At 38.8% G+C, this 17,349-nt stretch overlaps 6 protein-coding genes and 1 long non-coding RNA gene across 9 annotated transcripts; 4 read left to right on the top strand and 3 right to left on the bottom strand.

The window, feature by feature from the left end:
* Nucleotides 1-169: 169 nt before the first annotated feature.
* Nucleotides 170-1,164, bottom strand: LOC130704202 (uncharacterized). Its single transcript, XM_057525666.2, has 2 exons — nucleotides 1,081-1,164; nucleotides 170-1,019 (listed from the first exon to the last, which is right to left on the bottom strand). Exons 1-2 carry the CDS (start codon nucleotides 1,109-1,111, stop codon nucleotides 304-306), a joined length of 747 nt encoding a protein of 248 aa, XP_057381649.1. The 5' UTR covers nucleotides 1,112-1,164; the 3' UTR covers nucleotides 170-303.
* A 2,408-nt stretch (nucleotides 1,165-3,572) lies between these two features.
* LOC130703982 (uncharacterized) lies at nucleotides 3,573-3,959 on the top strand. Its single transcript, XR_009004859.1, has 3 exons — nucleotides 3,573-3,609; nucleotides 3,670-3,804; nucleotides 3,869-3,959. It is a non-coding gene; the product is annotated as an uncharacterized LOC130703982 (long non-coding RNA).
* Nucleotides 3,960-4,282: 323 nt separating this feature from the next.
* On the bottom strand, nucleotides 4,283-5,621 carry LOC130704201 (serine/threonine-protein kinase/endoribonuclease IRE1-like). Its single transcript, XM_059496515.1, has 4 exons — nucleotides 5,482-5,621; nucleotides 4,899-5,401; nucleotides 4,697-4,821; nucleotides 4,283-4,634 (listed from the first exon to the last, which is right to left on the bottom strand). Exons 2-4 carry the CDS (start codon nucleotides 5,317-5,319, stop codon nucleotides 4,350-4,352), a joined length of 831 nt encoding a protein of 276 aa, XP_059352498.1. The 5' UTR covers nucleotides 5,320-5,401; nucleotides 5,482-5,621; the 3' UTR covers nucleotides 4,283-4,349.
* A 92-nt stretch (nucleotides 5,622-5,713) lies between these two features.
* On the top strand, nucleotides 5,714-11,524 carry LOC130703968 (putative ankyrin repeat protein RF_0381). Of its 2 annotated transcripts, XR_009421543.1 has the most exons (5): nucleotides 5,714-6,364; nucleotides 6,434-6,933; nucleotides 6,999-7,123; nucleotides 7,196-11,243; nucleotides 11,312-11,524. XR_009421543.1 is itself a non-coding variant. In XM_057525432.2 (4 exons), exons 1-4 carry the CDS (start codon nucleotides 6,126-6,128, stop codon nucleotides 8,813-8,815), a joined length of 2,484 nt encoding a protein of 827 aa, XP_057381415.1. In that variant the 5' UTR covers nucleotides 5,714-6,125; the 3' UTR covers nucleotides 8,816-11,524. The 2 variants fall into 2 exon arrangements, 1 of the variants encoding a protein (XP_057381415.1); XM_057525432.2 differs by having other exon boundaries at nucleotides 7,196-11,524.
* A 774-nt stretch (nucleotides 11,525-12,298) lies between these two features.
* On the top strand, nucleotides 12,299-14,202 carry LOC130703973 (polyamine deacetylase HDAC10-like). 2 transcript variants are annotated; one of them, XM_059496460.1, is made up of 8 exons: nucleotides 12,299-12,397; nucleotides 12,457-12,649; nucleotides 12,726-12,918; nucleotides 13,037-13,096; nucleotides 13,310-13,399; nucleotides 13,456-13,562; nucleotides 13,628-13,872; nucleotides 13,928-14,202. In XM_059496460.1, exons 2-8 carry the CDS (start codon nucleotides 12,495-12,497, stop codon nucleotides 14,011-14,013), a joined length of 936 nt encoding a protein of 311 aa, XP_059352443.1. In that variant the 5' UTR covers nucleotides 12,299-12,397; nucleotides 12,457-12,494; the 3' UTR covers nucleotides 14,014-14,202. The 2 variants fall into 2 exon arrangements, with proteins under 2 accessions (XP_059352443.1, XP_059352444.1); XM_059496461.1 differs by lacking the exon at nucleotides 13,037-13,096 and adding an exon at nucleotides 13,155-13,214 and having other exon boundaries at nucleotides 12,303-12,397.
* LOC132088249 (polyamine deacetylase HDAC10-like) lies at nucleotides 14,176-15,853 on the top strand. The gene is made up of 7 exons (XM_059496674.1): nucleotides 14,176-14,234; nucleotides 14,388-14,579; nucleotides 14,640-14,829; nucleotides 14,935-15,064; nucleotides 15,148-15,180; nucleotides 15,242-15,376; nucleotides 15,441-15,853. Exons 1-6 carry the CDS (start codon nucleotides 14,176-14,178, stop codon nucleotides 15,298-15,300), a joined length of 663 nt encoding a protein of 220 aa, XP_059352657.1. The 3' UTR covers nucleotides 15,301-15,376; nucleotides 15,441-15,853.
* Nucleotides 15,411-17,220, bottom strand: LOC130703977 (serine/threonine-protein kinase/endoribonuclease IRE1-like). The gene is made up of 4 exons (XM_057525444.2): nucleotides 16,905-17,220; nucleotides 16,331-16,833; nucleotides 16,129-16,253; nucleotides 15,411-16,066 (listed from the first exon to the last, which is right to left on the bottom strand). Exons 1-4 carry the CDS (start codon nucleotides 17,135-17,137, stop codon nucleotides 15,944-15,946), a joined length of 984 nt encoding a protein of 327 aa, XP_057381427.1. The 5' UTR covers nucleotides 17,138-17,220; the 3' UTR covers nucleotides 15,411-15,943.
* Nucleotides 17,221-17,349: the final 129 nt, after the last annotated feature.

Genomic DNA, 17,349 nt, shown 5'->3' with positions numbered 1-17,349 from the left:
TAAATTAATCATTTAAAAAATTCTTTTTATTGATTCACTTGATACCAAAACTGACAACACACTGGGAGTACAAATTCTGGTAGCCAAATGGTGGGAAAAAGAAAACCACTCAAGCCATCGAGTTTAAAACGAAGGGACGTCGTTTCTGAAATAGACAATAACAACGTCGAGCTTACAGGAAAGTACAATCATTTTTGGTTTAAAAATAGAAAAACAGAGGTAAAGAAAAATTTAAAAAAACGTATAAAAATAGAATCAAGTCATTCCGGTTTGCTGAAACGAAGAAGCAAAAAGAAAAACGAATCATTCGAACGTGAGGGACAACGGCGCAGGTGCGTTAGGATCCTGATATAAAAAGGAGATGGGCGATGATCCATCTCTGTAATAATGATGATGATGGTGATGATGATGTTCTATAACGGTCGGCTCCAGTTCATCGTCTATTTGGCCATTTTTCGAACTCTGATTGTTATCTAGTTTTAAATCGGATAAATTCAACATGTTGGGAATGATTTCGTTCTGGGAAGAATCGTTCGGCTGGGCGCAAGGAGGACATTGTGTGGCACCGTTCGCCGTATCCACCAAATATTCGCAATCGTATGATCGGTAACGAAAGTCGGGGTAGGTGATCATGTTGTCCTCTATCAAACCTTGACGGACGGCTTCTTTGCGTCGCGATGGCTCCGTCAAATCCAGACGAACGTTCCCGCGTCCTTGGCAAACCGCAACGCCGCCATTCAACGAGCTTAAGACGTCCTCGATGAGATGCGGATCGGCCGATTTCTCGGGCAGGAAATTGCCGGAGGTCACTGTTTGACCCAACACTTCCAGAAAGAAACTTAAACCCTTGTTAACTAGGAGCCGCATTAAATGCGTGCGATATTCGCGATTAGGGACTTTGTAATCGAAAGTGGTAGGAGGTCGGATTTCCATCTGCTCCATGTCCCCGAAACTATCCCTAAATTCGAGGCTGGGTAAGCCCAGCGAGTGTGTCATTTCTTGCAATTTCTTAAACATTCCTATTGTTTTCAAAACAATCCATTAATTCAGCTACAATTTTATTCTATTATTTAAATTTACCTGCAGCTGCTTCTCTAATTGACGAGTTCATTTGATGAGTGTGAAGGAATGTAAAGAGGCGGTTAACTGACAATGTTTAAAAAATGTTTGGCGATGCGCAAAACTGTCGCGTATAATAGAAGCGCAATCAGTGATGACGGTGCGAGAGAGACGAGACAACTGAAGCCGCTAGAACGATCGATGCTGGTTATTAGTAAATTCATAAGGTCAAGAGGAATCGGTATTGCGGAAGAGTATGGGAAGTCGGATTCCAAGAACTAGGGGATAGCGAGTTTCAACAAAAGTATTCAATGACTTGGCATTTAAGTTCTAGAGTGACGACAGGTCCTTTTTTAAGTGTGTTTATCCGTGTGTGTAGGGAATAAGGTTAGAGGGCGACGGTTGCGAGACACACAGACACAGTGTCGCAATGCGTTCCAGGAAATGCTACGAAGAGCCTCAGGGTCCGTTGCTCTTCATTTTTGTCTCTTTGTACCCAATATCTTCTTCGTCATTGATGAGCAGAAGCTTGCATAATTTTTGTAGTCAATAATTACAATCATTCTAAAAAGATATTGAATCGGTTAGCGAATAACAATGACGAGAATAAGAATGAAGCGAAAAAGAAATGATTGCTCTACAAACAGATACTTGGTGAGAGAAACTACGTTATCCAAATAGATCTGCTCGCATTTGTAAATTAGGATTTTTCACTTCATTGTTTTTGTTTTGGTCAACCAAATTCCTTGAGGGCAGATGAAGAAACTGACGAGCAAATGACGTCGCAATGGCGCCCTCTGATGATCCAGAACATTCTGGAAACGGGGTTCTACTGAAACAGACACAAGAAAAGAAGTCCATGTCTTACGGTCTCTAGACTAAAATTATACAGGTCTACACATCCAACATCTTTTGTAATCCAATTATTACGAGTAGCTAGCGAAGGACCTTAACTGCCATCACCTTGAGAGCAGCGTGAATCGTAGTAAATCAGGGCCATTCACTGAGTGTGTAACCAAAAAGTTAAAAAGGGGCTTAAGCACAACAACATCATGACATGAAAATAAACTTATCTTTTGGCATTTGATCCTGTGATTTGATTTAACCATGATCCATATAGTGGAAATCAAGATTGTTGTCAGTCACATATACTGCTTCTTCTGCAGGGTGTGGCCATGGTCTTCTGTAGGAAATGGGAATGAACTTGTCAATCAATGTAATAGTCAACGTATTAGCCTCAAACAAGTGTATCTAAATTCCAACTGATAAATTGATTTATATAACCGTTATCAAAAAGACATCATCAGTTGGCTCTCTACCATGGCTGTATGGATGTTGAGTGTTATTGTGTCGTCCCCAACACATTGACGGTCTAGCACGCGAGTTCGCAGACAATAAACGCCTGTTAAACATCCATGTGACCAGGCCGCCCAGCAGCCCAAGTCGAGCTCAACGTTGTGTATGATCTTAACACGCAATATTTTTTAACCACAGTCTTCTTTTTCATCCTTCATCTACATGAACAAAAACCACCTTCCAAATTGTTTCCAGTAGGTAGTTAAGCGATGGCACAAACACGTGTTCATTGATTTTTCAATACCTTTTCGAAAGTGAATTTGGCCATATGCTGGATTCAATACACGTTTCCTGTTGACTTTGCATTGCACCGAATTAATAAACTGCCAACTCTTCCTCCATGTGATCGTTGTTGATGGAAGAGAAAAAGGCACGTCACAGCATGTTAAACGAAATGGCAAGTAATGAAACAAAGGCCTTGAACATGTGGCAAACAATGGCCTTGAGCTTTACTTTTTCTAGAAGCATCAGTATAATTTTCTTACCCATCCGCCCTAAGGGAAATTTCAGAATTTAGTCGATTTGAAGTAAAAGAATACCATTAGATATCGATTGCGCCTTATAAAAATTGACTTTTATAAGGCTAAAACAATCATTCGGAACAAGCCATTTAATGAACTTGAATCTGGATATCAACTGCTACATCATGTTTAGTGTAAGTATGTTGAATTTCTAAGTATCTTCCGCTAGTGAGGCAAGTTAGCTTTTGTATTGTGCAAGGCATCTATTCCTAACTCGCACGGTTATATGAGACCGCCATTTTAATAAAGATTTCTCGTTCAAAATAGTTGTGTTGGTGTTGTAATTTCGTCCCTGTTCTTTTAAATTGTTGGTTGCTCACGTATCATCTTTGTGAAGTTTTTGTTTTTTAAAAAGGAATCAAAATCTGAATTTGGTGAAGTTTATAAGATGGAATTATCGTTGGAAAAGAAAGGATTTAGGTATCTATTATCAAGTAATGTGGAAGAATAGAAAAAAATCGTAATTCAAAACCTAATTAAAGGTTTGATTACTAGACTCTTCTTAGCCAAGTATTGACTAAAAGAAAAATTAACCTCCCATCTAACGGGATTACGATCTCCAAAAAGTCTTGACGAAATTAATTATGTAGACGATTACGTAATTTAGTTTATCCTCTTCTTTGACGATAGCAGTCACCAGTCCCAACTTCGCCAGTGAAGCCACATAATATCCGTAACGAAAATATATATATTCTGACTTAGAATGTGCTTCTTAAGCTCTTGTACTTTTCAGCAAAAAGACTGTTACCAATGTTGGAAGTGAACAGTAATCGCTGCCAACACAGATGGTAGCTCAATGGAAGAAGCAACCATGTTGCAGGATTTCTAAGTCAGTGCCAAAAAAAGTTGCAGAACTTGTGATGGCTGGGTATTGATAAAAAACTTTAATTCCATTTTTGTCATGTAATTTATTTTTTTACTTTATTTTCAAGGTGGTTAACTACAGTTTTGTTAAATTGGTTCAAAATTGTCATTACAAATTCGCCAACTGGCGCCAAGGGGAAAAACTACAATCGTCTCACCAGTCACTACTACGCGCCAACCAAGTAAGTGCAAAAGAAAACCATCAAATGTTAGAAGTAGCAAGCAAGATTCACTTAAACGTAGAGTTTACACATCAAAGGGACAACATTAAGCGGTCATAATTGATATTTGAAGGCATGAAATAGTTTAAGAAAAGTATTTTTAATTAGGATCATCTTTAATGGTGTGATACACTTTTTTTTTGCTTTGAAAGTAGCTCGAAAGGTAAGATATTTTTGTTTGGGTATTTTTGAATTGAATCTTTCACTTTGAATTGAATCAGATTTGAAGGAAGACTAAACATATTCTAATTATTTGAAATCTGATTTGAATGACAACAAGAAAAGAAGAAATGGCTGTTCGATCTTTTCAGCTAGACTTTTAGGTAGCTTATCCGCTCTTTTTATGCTCATTTTCATCTGGATGGGGTTCTTCACTTTTCCGTTTACTGCTTCGAGTAATAGTTGCATCTTTTAGGATTTGAATGGCGTTGTCTATATGTTGGTTGGGGTTTCTTGAACTGCTTTCGTACAGATAATCAAGCGCACTCTTTCCGTTCTCGTCCTTTGCGCCTACGTCGATTCCGAGCCGAATCAGGTCTTCCATTTTCTCTGCTAGTTCCAACTGAGAATCATCAGCACATAGTCGTCGTAACTCATTCTCTTTCATAGCAAGCTAAATAGAACATAGCGAAAACTATTTAGGTGAATGCTCGAGTTGCATTAAATTGATTCAACCTTTTCCTTGATAGATTTCAGTTGATCGACAACTTGTGTTGACGTCATTCTTTCGGTAGGATCGTCTTTCAACATCTTTTGAAGTAGTTCATCCTCGTATAGGCCACGTAATTTTTCATCAATTTCTACAGTGGAATAAAAATTCTTCGTTACAAGATTTAGCAGGATTAACAGAACATTGTGCTAGGATGTTAAGATTTACTCTGCATGTTGATTGGTTTTCCGTCGATTACGTTTTTGGTAATTTCCCCTTTAATTTGAGTAGAACCGTAGAGATGTTGTCCGTCCAAGAATAGATATCCAAAAACGAGGGCAAGTGCAAAGACGTCGCTCCTTACGTCTCCGCGACCCTCTTGTCCTGTCTTCAAAAGTTTCAATATTTCGGGAGCAAGCCATTTTTTTGTCCCTTTGATTCCGCTTTTCATGGTGAATGTACCCCGCTCGTTGACTGTTCTAGACAGTCCAAAGTCTGCCCATTTGATTGTTATCTCTTCATTTTCGCCGGCAGTTCGCAACGAAATGAGGATATTTTTCGGTTTAATATCTCGATGGATTAAGTTCTTTGAATGGATGTGTTCGAGACCTGAAGCTAATTGTTGAAAAACTTCGATGTGACGTGGCATAGGTCCGTCGTATTTTTGGGGGTGATTCGAATCTAAGAACAGCTTATCTAACGAAGCGGCACATAATTCCAGTGCATAGTACCTGTAACGTGGCGACGTGTAACGTGGCAACTTTCAGATATTTTATAGTTTTAATTCAAAATCAAGTCGAAGTAATCTCACCTGAAATCCTTGTCACTTTCACAATGAAGAAGTTTGATAATATTCGAATGTTCAAACTTCAGAATGTTTTCTTCTTCATTTTTGCTGCAATTTTGAAGTAAAACTCATTTGACTGCGACTGGCCGGCCTTTGTACTTCCCTTTAAATACGTTTCCAAAGCTACCAACTCCTAGTACTACACGGTTAGCGTCGATCGAAATTAGTTTCTTTGTTCTTTTTGAAATTTCCGCCATGTTTTCGAAACGAAAAAGTAGTTAGTTGCAAAACGTCCAGGATAGTTTGAATGCTACAATATGGTGGTCTTGCGATTCATTTGTCTCCAGTTCGTTATCAAACGGATAACGCGTCTAGTCGAACGTTTAAATCTTTAACCACCCGACGACAGCAGCACAACCTGAAATCTTTTGGTCAAGCTTATCAGCTGAGAATCGTATTTTCGTTAGCATGATTTCATAAAGGCTATGCATCTCTGCTGATAAACCGGGCAGAGTAGATATCAGCGCGCCATGGTCAACTGAAGGCTACTGCCATTTTGCCAAGGATTGGAAGAAATCTATCGCAACGGCGTCATTCGGAAACTATCTTGTATCTTTTCAGCTCCTGGCGATTCCACAGTTAACTGTTTCTTTTTGTATCTTCGGAAAATGGAGGAAATTCCTACTAAAAAAAGGAAACTAATTTCGATCGACAGTAAACCCGGCCGTGTACAACTAGGAGTTGGTAACTTTGGAAACGTATTTAAAGGAAAGTTCAAAGGCCGTCCAGTCGCAGTAAAAAAAGTTTTACTGCAAAATTGGAATGAAGAAGAAGAAAATACTATGAAAGAATTGGATCATCCAAACATCGTCAAACTATTTCATTGCGAAATTGACAGAGACTTCAGGTAAGATTACTTCGTCTTGATTTTAAAGTAAAACTAAATCAATATCTGTTTTTCTTCGCCATGCTACAGGTACTATGCATTGGAATTGTGTAACGCTTCGTTGGATAGGCTGTTCTTAGATTCGGATCACCCCGACAAATACAAGGGACCTATTCCACGTCATATTGAAGTTTTTCTTCAATTAGCTTCAGGTCTTGAACACATTCATTCGCTGAAACTAATCCATCGTGACATTAAACCAGGAAATGTCCTTATTTCGGAGGAAATCACTGGCCAAACGATTGAGGTAACATTTAAATGGGCGGATTTTGGATTGTCCAAATCCGTAAATGACAGGGGAACGTGCACGATGAGTGCAATAGCAGGAACCTCAAATTATTTTGCTCCCGAAATATTGAGACTTTTGATGAAAGGCGAAGAGGGTCGAGGAGACGTGAGAAGCGACGTCTTTGCACTTGCCCTCGTCTTTGGTTGTGTTTTCTTGGACGGGGAACATCTCTACGGTTCTAAGCAAACTAAAGAACAGATTTTTAACAACATTATCGAAAAAAATCCAATCAATTTGAAAAGTAATTCCCGATATCCTACAGCAATATTCTTTTTTGTTAACGAAGAATTAATTGTTACACTGTAGACATTCACGGAAAATTACGCGGCCTATACGAGGACGAATTACTGCAAAAAATGTTGAAAGACGAACCTCGTGACAGGATGACATCGACTCAAGTCGTCTATCAACTAAATTCTATCAAAACGAAGGTTAAATCAATTAGCTAAAGTCTTAGTTAAAATTTTGATTAACCAGAAAGTTTTCATTTTATTTTTATTCAGCTTACTGAAAAAGAGGAAGAATTGCTTAAGCTATGTTCTGGGGACCCTTACTTCGGTTTGACAGGAAAAATAAAAGACTTAATAGACTGCGGAATCGACGTGAACGCAAAGGACAAACATAAACGCAACGCGGTCCATCTTTTGTGTCGATACAATTCAAGCGAACATTTAACTGACGCAATTCAAATCTTGATCCAATCCGGAATCGATGTGAACGCAAAGGACGAAGATGGAAAGAATGCGCTCCAACTTCTGTGTCAATACAATTCAAGCAAACATTTAACTGACGCAATTCAAACGTTGATCCAATCCGAAATCGATGTGAACGCAAAGGACGAAGATGATAAGAATGCGCTTCAACTTCTGTGTCAATACAATTCAAGCAAACATTTAACTGACGCAATTCAAACGTTGATCCAATCCGAAATCGATGTGAACGCAAAGGTCGAAGATGATGAGAATGCGCTCCATCTTCTGTGTCAATACAATTCAAGCAAACATTTAACTGACGCAATGCAAATCTTGATCAAATCCGGAATCGATGTAAATGTACCGATGTACTGGAAGGAGAATGCGCTCCATCTTTTGTGTCGATACAATTCAAGCGAACATTTAACTGACGCAATTCAAATCTTGATCCAATCCGGAATCGATGTGAACGCAAAGGACGAAGATGGAAAGAATGCGCTCCAACTTCTGTGTCAATACAATTCAAGCAAACATTTAACTGACGCAATGCAAATCTTGATCAAATCCGGAATCGATGTGAACGCAAAGGACGAAGATGGAAAGAATGCGCTCCATCTTCTGTGTAACTACAATTTAAACAAACATTTGACTGACGCAATGCAAATCTTGATCAAATCCGGAATTGATGTGAACGCAAAGAACAAGTATGAATGGAGTGCGCTCCATCTTCTGTGTCACTACAATTCAAGCGAACATTTAACTGACGCAATGCAAATCTTGATCAAATCCGGAATCGATGTGAACGCAAAGGACGAAGATGGAAAGAATGCGCTCCATATTCTGTTTAACTACAACTTAAACAAACATTTGACTGACGCACTGCAAATCTTGATCAAATCCGGAATCGATGTGAACGCAACGAATAAATATAGTAATAATGCGCTCCATCTTCTGTGTCGATACAATTCAAGCGAACATTTAACTAACGCAATTCAAATGTTGATCCAATCCGGAATCGATGTGAACGCAAAGGGACGATATGGATGGAATGCGCTCCATCTTCTGTGTCTATATAATTCAGGCAAACATTTAACTGACGCAATTCAAATGTTGATCCAATCCGGAATCGATGTGAACTCAACGAACAACAATAGTGAGAATACGCTCCATCTTCTGTGTCACTACGAATTAAAGAAACATTTAACTGACGTAATTCAAATCTTGATCCAATCCGGAATCGATGTGAATGCAAAGGAAGAAGATGGAATGAATGCGCTCCATCTTTTGTGTCGATACAATTCAAGCGAACATTTAACTGACGCAATTCAAATCTTGATCCAATCCGGAATCGATGTGAACGCAAAGGAAGAAGATGGAATGAATGCGCTCCATCTTTTGTGTCGAAAACAATTCAAGCGAACATTTAACTGACGCAATTCAAATGTTGATCCAATCCGGAATCGATGTGAACGCAACGAAGAACAATAGTAATAATGCGCTCCATCTTCTGTGTCAATACAATTCAAGCAAACATTTAACTGACGCAATTCAAACGTTGATCCAATCCGGAATCGATGTGAACGCAAAGGACAATGATGGAATGAATGCGCTCCATCTTCTGTGTCAATACAATTCAAGCGAACATTTAACTGACGCAATTCAAATCTTGATCCAATCCGGAATCGACGTGAAGGCAAAGGAAGAAGATGGAATGAATGCGCTCCAACTTCTGTGTCGATATGATTCAAGCAAACATTTAACTGACGCAATTCAAATCTTGATCCAATCCGGAATCGATGTGAACGCAACGAAGAACAATAGTGAAAATGCGCTCCATCTTCTGTGTCAATACAATTCAAGCGAACATTTAACTGACGCAATTCAAATGTTGATCCAATCAGGAATCGATGTGAACGCAACGAAGAACAATAGTAATAATGCGCTCCATCTTCTGTGTCAATACAATTCAAGCAAACATTTAACTGACGCAATTCAAATCTTGATCCAATCCGGAATCGATGTGAACGCAAAGGACGAAGATGGAATGAATGCGCTCCATCTTCTGTGTCAATACAATTCAAGCGAACATTTAACTGACGCAATTCAAATCTTGATCCAATCCGGAATCGATGTGAACGCAACGAAGAACAATAGTGAAAATGCGATGCGCTCCATCTTCTGTGTCAATACAATTCAAGCAAACATTTAACTGGAGCGATTCAAATGTTGATCCAATCCGGAATCGACGTGAAGGCAAAGGAAGAAGATGGAATGAATGCGCTCCATCTTCTGTGTCGATACAATTCAAGCGTAAATTTAACTGACGCAATGCAAATGTTGATCCAATCCGGAATCGATGTGAACGCAAAGTCTCAAGGATGGATGAATGCGCTCCATCTTCTGTGTCAATACAATTCAAGCAAACATTTAACTGAAGCGATTCAAATGTTGATCAAATCCGGAATCGATGTGAACGCAACGAAGAACAATAGTGAAAATGCGCTCCATCTTCTGTGTCAATACAATTCAAGCGAACATTTAACTGACGCAATTCAAATGTTGATCCAATCAGGAATCGATGTGAACGCAACGAAGAACAATAGTAATAATGCGCTCCATCTTCTGTGTCAATACAATTCAAGCAAACATTTAACTGACGCAATTCAAACGTTGATCCAATCCGGAATCGATGTGAACGCAAAGGACAATGATGGAATGAATGCGCTCCATCTTCTGTGTCAATACAATTCAAGCGAACATTTAACTGACGCAATTCAAATCTTGATCCAATCCGGAATCGATGTGAACGCAACGAAGAACAATAGTGAAAATGCGCTCCATCTTCTGTGTCAATACAATTCAAGCAAACATTTAACTGGAGCGATTCAAATGTTGATCCAATCCGGAATCGACGTGAAGGCAAAGGAAGAAGATGGAATGAATGCGCTCCAACTTCTGTGTCGATACAATTCAAGCGTAAATTTAACTGACGCAATTCAAATCTTGATCCAATCCGGAATCGACGTGAACGCAAAAAACGAAGATGGAATGAATGCGCTCCATCTTCTGTGTCAATACAATTCAAGCAAACATTTAACTGAAGCGATTCAAATGTTGATCAAATCCGGAATCGATGTGAACGCAACGAAGAACAATAGTGAAAATGCGCTCCATCTTATGTGTCAATACAATTCAAGCATACATTTAACTTACGCAATTCAAATCTTGATCCAATCCGGAATCGACGTGAACGCAAAGGGCATGGACGGAAAGACTGTGCTTGAAGATTTGTTGCGGAATCATTTTAGAAAAAAATCTAAGACACGCTTAGCCGCAATTAAAATCTTAGAGGATGCAACTGGCACACCTACTAAACGGAAAAATGAATCACCACCTTCACAGGGAAAGAGAAGAAAAGCAGTGGCAAACTTATCCTGAACTCTTTTCGAATAAAGCATATACATCGAGACATTTCTTGTTGTCGTTTGATTGGTTATTTAATCGCTGGAACAGGATTGGAAGACTTCTTTTTGCCATCTGTTTTATACGATTGGTATCGCTTAATGTTTCCGTTATCTGTAAACTCCGTGTTAATTTATCCTTGTTGGTAATATCAAATATTTGTTGAATGTCATCCTTTGCATTTACATTTCCCAGGATGTACAACGTGGAGCTGGGTCTCTTCTAGTCCTCTACTAATCCTCTTTTATTTATTTATCCTTCGTGAGTTGCAAATGCGCAAGGGACAACTTTGACTGCCATTCATCGAGGCAGTAGTTAACCACATCGAGAGCAAACGAAGTGAAATCATGTTCTCACAGGGAATCGTTTCTCGGTGCAACAAAACACATAACGTTCGGTATATGAATGATTCCGTTCGAAAATAATGACAAACTCACCCGAAATAATTTAACACATCACTGCTAGATAACGAGGCGAACCCGACTGCAAAAATCTTTAAACGGACCGACACCAACAGGTGGGCTTCACTTCTTTCGTATTCTTTACCATTTCTTTCTGGACATTTAAGAGTTGTTTGTTTACCTTGCCATTCCCCATCGGAAACTACTCTGCCATGGTCTCTTACTCTTACTTAAGTTTGCCTTACTATTCCTCCGAAAATTTTATTGCAATCATTCAATGGTGAAGAAAGAAGAAATAAAATACTACAGTTAGCATCTTAGCAACAGTATTTTTTAAAAAGAAAGAGTTGCCAACTTCTATTAAAATTTAGCCGCTTTTAACAAGCAGTTTAACCGACCATCACAAGATGACGTCTGCAAGCTAGAGCTTGTTTGTTGTGTTGATTAAACTTAGTCCGTCAAAGTCGGATTGCAGTCAATCCCAGAGCTCAAGATGAGTAAACAGACCAAGTTTTCCAGCTTCGTCAAAGGTCGTTCACCATCAAGTAAAAAGAATGACAAAGTAAATGTATTTGTCGATCACCTACAAAATGTAAGGCTGCCATTTATATAGCTTTATTAATTTGGCTAAATTCATAGGGTTCAGATTGTGGTGATGGTTAGAATAATAGAATTCATTTTCTTTAGACAAGGGATTGCAAAGAAAAAATCAGTGGACAAACAGGAATTGTTTATGATGAACGAATGGTGGAGCACCAATGTCTTTGGGACCCAAATTACCCGGAATGTCCAGAGAGATTCACTCGAGTTCTAGAAAGGTAAACCCCCCAACTAAATGCAGTTTTGTATTTTCCCTCTTTTTTAAGAGCCCTCAAAAATAAAAAAATCTGTTAGATGTCGTGAATATGGATTGGTGCAGCGATGTGTAGAAATTCAACCAAGAAAAGCTACCCAAGAGGAACTTTTGAAGCTTCACACACCTGACAGAATTGAATTACTCAAAGGAACTGATGGCAGTCCAGATGCTGAAGCATTAGAAGCTATCAGCTCAGGATATGATGCTATTTACATTCATCCATCAACACACGAACTAGCGTTGTTGGCAGCTGGATCAACGGTTGAACTTGTTGATGCAATACTTGATGGAAAGGTTCAAAATGGAATGGCAATAGTCAGGTAATCAATGACTCATGTTCTGTGTTGTTCTAGTTTAAACATGGTTTTATAAACCACAAGGGCACCATGCCATGAAAAGTGAATACTGTGGCTATTGTTTTTTCAACAATGTGGCAGTTGCAGCCCAGCATGCATTAGACAACAAAGGTGTTAATAGAATTCTGATTGTTGATTGGGATGTCCATCATGGGCAGGCAACCCAACAAATGTTCTATGATGGCCCCAGGTTATTTATACAGCTCATTTATAAATAAACACGTCTTTTCCTTGATAATATGGTTCTGTCTTTCGAATATATTTAGAGTCCTGTACTTTTCGGTTCATCGTTACGAGCACGGCGCTTTTTGGCCCAATCTTCGTGAAAGCGATTTTCACTATATAGGAAGTGGGGCCGGCAAAGGCTTCAACGTGAACGTGCCATTGAATCAAACTAAAATGGGTAACGCGGACTATCTGGCCATTTGGCACCAGCTGCTATTGCCTCTGGCTTATGAAGTAATTCATCTTTTTCATCTTTGTTTCTTGTATTCCCATTATTATTAATGGTGTGCAATCGCTCCATGTTTTGTCCAATTAACGCACAAGTCTTTTAAACGCTTCATTTTTGCCTCAGTTTCAACCAGATTTGATAATAATATCAGCTGGTTATGACGCCGCCTTGGATTGTTTTGAGGTATTGTATGCATATTTCTTATTTATACTGTTTTCTTTTCTTGGTTTGCATGCCATAGTTCCGTCCTGATCTTGTTCTCGTCTCTTCTGGCTTCGATTCTGCATTGGGCGACGAGAAGGTTTAGAATTTGTCATGTTACTTAAGACTTCTAAATTTAAATGAAGAATATAAGTTTAACCATTGATAGATTGATTAATTTTTTGAAACTTTCAGGGAGAAATGGAAATCACGCCTGCATGCTATTCCCATTTGACGTCGTCGCTGATGGGATTGGCCCAGGGAAAGCTCGCTGTAGTTCTTGAGGTATATTTAATTATTCTATTACTGTAACAGCCCACGAAATCTGATTTATGATCTAGGGAGGATACTGTTTAAAATCTTTGGCTGAGGGAGCTGCTGTGACTTTACGAACTCTGCTTGGCGATCCTTGTCCAAGCATCTCGAAAATCGATGAGCCTTCACTTAGGTAGTATTTTTTTATTACGCATTCAAATGTCTTTATCGCAACTGAATTGGTTCCCCCTTTTACAGCATTCAGGAGAGTATCCTGAGTGCCATTTATGTACTTCGCCCATTTCGGAAATGTCTACAGTTTCAGGGTCGTTTTGATGTTTCAAAAGTGGGCAGCAAAAAGGAAGGAACGTACTTTGTTCCCACTGTTACGTTCGAGGGAAGTGATATCAAACCGACAACTTTTGCAACTCGAAATTGTTACCCAGTTCAAAATCGCGAGACGATTGATCAGCTGGATCAAAGACTCGACCAGCTCATCAAAGGTAAATTAATAGTTAACATAATTACGTAAGCTAGTTTAATTTTTGAATATTTTAGAAACGAGCCTGGCAGTGCCGAAACATCGGCTGTGTTTTGTTTACGATGAGAGAATGGCTTCACATCGTAATGTCAACGAACCTTAAGGAAAACATTCAATTCTAATAAATGCCATCCCCGATTTAATTAAACTCTTTCCAAATATTTCCATAGGGGTCACCCAGAACGACCTGCTCGAATAACTTCCATTTACCAAAAGCTATTAGAATACGGAGTGCTGGATCGTTGTCATCGGCTGGATGCTCGAGATGCCACTCGAGAAGAATTACTGTGGTTACACAAAGCCGATTACATTGACGAGATCGCAGTAACTGCCGGTAAAAAACAATCAACACTCAACCAGTTGGAACGACAGTACGGCTCCATTTTCATTTGCCCGGATACTTACAGGTAGTTATCAACTAGCAATTCGATACTACGTATCTTCTAAACTGCTTTTTTCTTGAAATATTTTGGGTAGTGCTGCTTTGCTTTCTGCTGGTTCATCACTTCAAATCGTTGAAAGCATCTTGAGCGGCGAAAGCCGAAGTGGTATCGGAGTTATCCGACCACCAGGGCATCACGCGGAATGCGATGAAACCTATGGATTTTGCTTCTTCAGCAATACAGCATTAGCAGCTAAATACGCCATTGAAATTCATCACCTGGAAAGGTATTTAGTATGATGTGTTAATCAGTCGATTGAATTAATTTTTTATTTGAATGAATTCAGAATTCTTATTATCGATTGGGACGTGCATCACGGTAATGGAATCCAGCGGATGTTTGAAGAGGATCCACGAGTCTTGTATGTTTCACTGCATCGGCTTGACATTTTCCCTTTAAAACCAGAAGAATCCGATTGTAACGTTATCGGAACAGGTGCCGGAGCTGGTTATACCGTCAACATAGCGTGGCCTAAGGTGCGTTATGCTAAAACCCAAGCTATACTGTTTGGATTATTTAATTTTTTAAAAATGTATTTATAATTTAATTAATTAATAATTTCAATTTATAATTAATAATAGAGAGGGATGGGTGACGCAGAGTATCTTGCAGCATTTCAGCAAATTATTATGCCAATAGCATATCAGTATGATCCACAGCTAGTTCTCGTTGCAGCTGGATTTGATGCTGCTCAAGGCGATCCGTTGGGAGGTATGAAAATCAAATTCTGCTTGAATCGAACTTGAATTGAAGGGGGATAATGAATATCTTGAATTGAATTGAATCAACGCCAGTCCCAACTTCGCCAGTGAAGCCACATAATATCCGTAACAAAAATATAAATAGTCTGACTTAGAATGTGCTTCTTAAGCTCTTGTACCTTTTCAGCAAAAAGACTGTTACCAATGTTGGAAGTGAACAGTAATCGTTGCCAACACAGATGGTAGCTCAATGGAAGTAGCAACCATGTTGCAGGATTTCTAAGTCAGTGCCAAAAAAAGTTGCAGAACTTGTGATGGCTGGGTATTGATAAAAAACTTTAATTCCATTTTTGTCATGTAATTTATTTTTTTACTTTATTTTCAAGGTGGTTAACTACAGTTTTGTTAAATTGGTTCAAAATTGTCATTACATATTTGGTTATTTGCCAACTGGCGAGGGGGAAAAACTACAATCGTCTCACCGCCATATTGCACCTTCTCACCAGTCACTACGCGCCAACCAAATAAGTGCAAAAGAAAACCATCAAATGTTAGGAGTAGCAAGCAAGATTCACTTAAACGCATAGTTTACACATCAAAGGGACAACATTAAGCGGTCAAAATTGATATTTGAAGGCATGATAATAGTTTAAGAGATGGATTTCTAAGTAGGGTCATCTTTCATGGTGTGATGCACTTTTTTTTTGCTTTGAAAGAAGCTCGAAAGTTAAGATGTTTTCGTTTGGGCATTTTTGAATTGAATCGTTCACCTTAACAATCAGATTTAAAGGAAGACTAATCATATTCTAATTATTTGAAATCTGATTTAAATGACAACAAGGAAAGAGGAAATGGCTGTTCGATCTTTTCAGCTAGATTTTTAGGTAGCTTATCCGCTCTTTTTATGCTCATTTTCATCTGGATGGGGTTCTTCACTTTTCCGTTTACTGCTTTCAGTAATAGTAGAATCATCAGCACATAGTCGTCGTAACTCATTCTCTTTCGTAGCAAGCTAAATAGAACATAGCGAAAACTATTTAGGTGAATGCTCGAGTTGCATTAAATTGATTCAACCTTTTCCTTGATAGATTTCAGTTGATCGACAACTTGTGTTGACGTCATTCTTTCGGTAGGATCGTCTTTCAACATCTTTTGAAGTAGTTCATCCTCGTATAGGCCACGTAATTTTTCGTCAATTTCTACAGTGGAATAAAAATTCTTCGTTACAAAATTTAGCAGGATTAACAGAACATTGTGCTAGGATGTCAAGAATTACTCTGCATGTTGATTGGTTTTCCGTCGATTACGTTTTTGATAATTTCTCCTTTATTTTTAGTAGAACCGTAGAGATGTTGCCCGTCCAATAATAGATATCCAAAAACGAGGGCAAGTGCAAAGACGTCGCCCCTTACGTCTCCGCGACCCTCTTGCCCTGTCTTCAAAAGTTTCAATATTTCGGGAGCAAGCCATTTTTTTGTCCCTTTGATTCCGCTTTTCATGGTGAATGTACCCCGCTCGTTGACTGTTCTAGACAGTCCAAAGTCTGCCCATTTGATTGTTATCTCTTCATTTTTGCCGGCAGTTGGCAACGAAATGAGAATATTTTTCGGCTTAATATCTCGATGGATTAATTTCTTTGAATGGATGTCTTCGAGACCTGAAGCTAATTGATGAAAAACTTCGATGTGACGTGGCATAGGTCCGTCGTATTTTTGGGGGTGATTCGAATCTAAGAACAGCTTATCTAACGAAGCGGCACATAATTCCAATGCATAGTACCTGTAACATGGCGACCAAAAACTTTCAAATATTTTATAGTTTACTTTAAAATCAAGTCGAAGTAATCTCACCTGAAATCTTTATCACTTTCACAATGAAGAAGTTTGATAATATTCGGGTGTTCCAACTTCAGCATGTTTTCTTCTTCATTTTTGCTCCAATTTTGTAGTAAAACTCTTTTAACTGCGACTGGACGGCCTTTGTATTTCCCTTTAAATACGTTTCCAAAGCTACCAACTCCTAGTTCTATACGGTTAGCGTCGATCGAAATTAGTTTCTTTGTTTTCTTCGAATTTTCCGCCATGTTTTCGACACAGTAAAAGCAATTAGTTGTGCAACGTCCAGGATAGTTAGAATGCTACGAGTTATACTATGGCGGCCTTGCGATTCATTTGCCTCCAGTTCCTTAGCAAACGGATAGCGCGTTTAGTCTATAAGGTTCAAATCTTTTATCATTAGACGATAACAGTACAACCTGAAATTGTTTGGTCAAGCTTATCAGCGTAAAATCGTTTT

This window comes from Daphnia carinata, chromosome 8 (assembly GCF_022539665.2).
Source record: "Daphnia carinata strain CSIRO-1 chromosome 8, CSIRO_AGI_Dcar_HiC_V3, whole genome shotgun sequence".
Classification (NCBI taxonomy): Eukaryota; Metazoa; Arthropoda; class Branchiopoda; order Diplostraca; family Daphniidae; genus Daphnia; species Daphnia carinata.
The sequence above is the reverse complement of the archived record's forward strand: the minus strand, read 5'-3'. Positions and strand labels throughout refer to the sequence as shown.

Coding starts and splice junctions, on each gene's coding strand:
- LOC130703968 (XM_057525432.2), top strand. CDS start 6,126: ATGGAGGAAATTCCTACTAAAAAAAGGAAACTAATTTCGATCGACAGT. Junction 6,934..6,998: donor AAATCCAATCAATTTGAAAA/GTAATTCCCGAT, acceptor GTTACACTGTAG/ACATTCACGGAAAATTACGC. Junction 7,124..7,195: donor TAAATTCTATCAAAACGAAG/GTTAAATCAATT, acceptor ATTTTTATTCAG/CTTACTGAAAAAGAGGAAGA.
- LOC130703973 (XM_059496460.1), top strand. CDS start 12,495: ATGAAAAGTGAATACTGTGGCTATTGTTTTTTCAACAATGTGGCAGTT. Junction 12,650..12,725: donor ATGTTCTATGATGGCCCCAG/GTTATTTATACA, acceptor GAATATATTTAG/AGTCCTGTACTTTTCGGTTC. Junction 13,097..13,309: donor CCGCCTTGGATTGTTTTGAG/GTATTGTATGCA, acceptor TGAAACTTTCAG/GGAGAAATGGAAATCACGCC.
- LOC130703977 (XM_057525444.2), bottom strand. CDS start 17,137: ATGGCGGAAAATTCGAAGAAAACAAAGAAACTAATTTCGATCGACGCT. Junction 16,834..16,904: donor GAAAGTGATAAAGATTTCAG/GTGAGATTACTT, acceptor GCCATGTTACAG/GTACTATGCATTGGAATTAT. Junction 16,067..16,128: donor TGAAATCTATCAAGGAAAAG/GTTGAATCAATT, acceptor TGTTCTATTTAG/CTTGCTACGAAAGAGAATGA.
- LOC130704202 (XM_057525666.2), bottom strand. CDS start 1,111: ATGAACTCGTCAATTAGAGAAGCAGCTGCAG. Junction 1,020..1,080: donor AATTAGAGAAGCAGCTGCAG/GTAAATTTAAAT, acceptor TGAAAACAATAG/GAATGTTTAAGAAATTGCAA.
- LOC130704201 (XM_059496515.1), bottom strand. CDS start 5,319: ATGCCACGTCACATCGAAGTTTTTCAACAATTAGCTTCAGGTCTCGAA. Junction 4,822..4,898: donor AAAACCAATCAACATGCAGA/GTAAATCTTAAC, acceptor ATTCCACTGTAG/AAATTGATGAAAAATTACGT. Junction 4,635..4,696: donor TGAAATCTATCAAGGAAAAG/GTTGAATCAATT, acceptor TGTTCTATTTAG/CTTGCTATGAAAGAGAATGA.
- LOC132088249 (XM_059496674.1), top strand. CDS start 14,176: ATGCCACTCGAGAAGAATTACTGTGGTTACACAAAGCCGATTACATTG. Junction 14,235..14,387: donor ATTACATTGACGAGATCGCA/GTAACTGCCGGT, acceptor TATTTTGGGTAG/TGCTGCTTTGCTTTCTGCTG. Junction 15,181..15,241: donor AGTGAAGCCACATAATATCC/GTAACAAAAATA, acceptor GTACCTTTTCAG/CAAAAAGACTGTTACCAATG.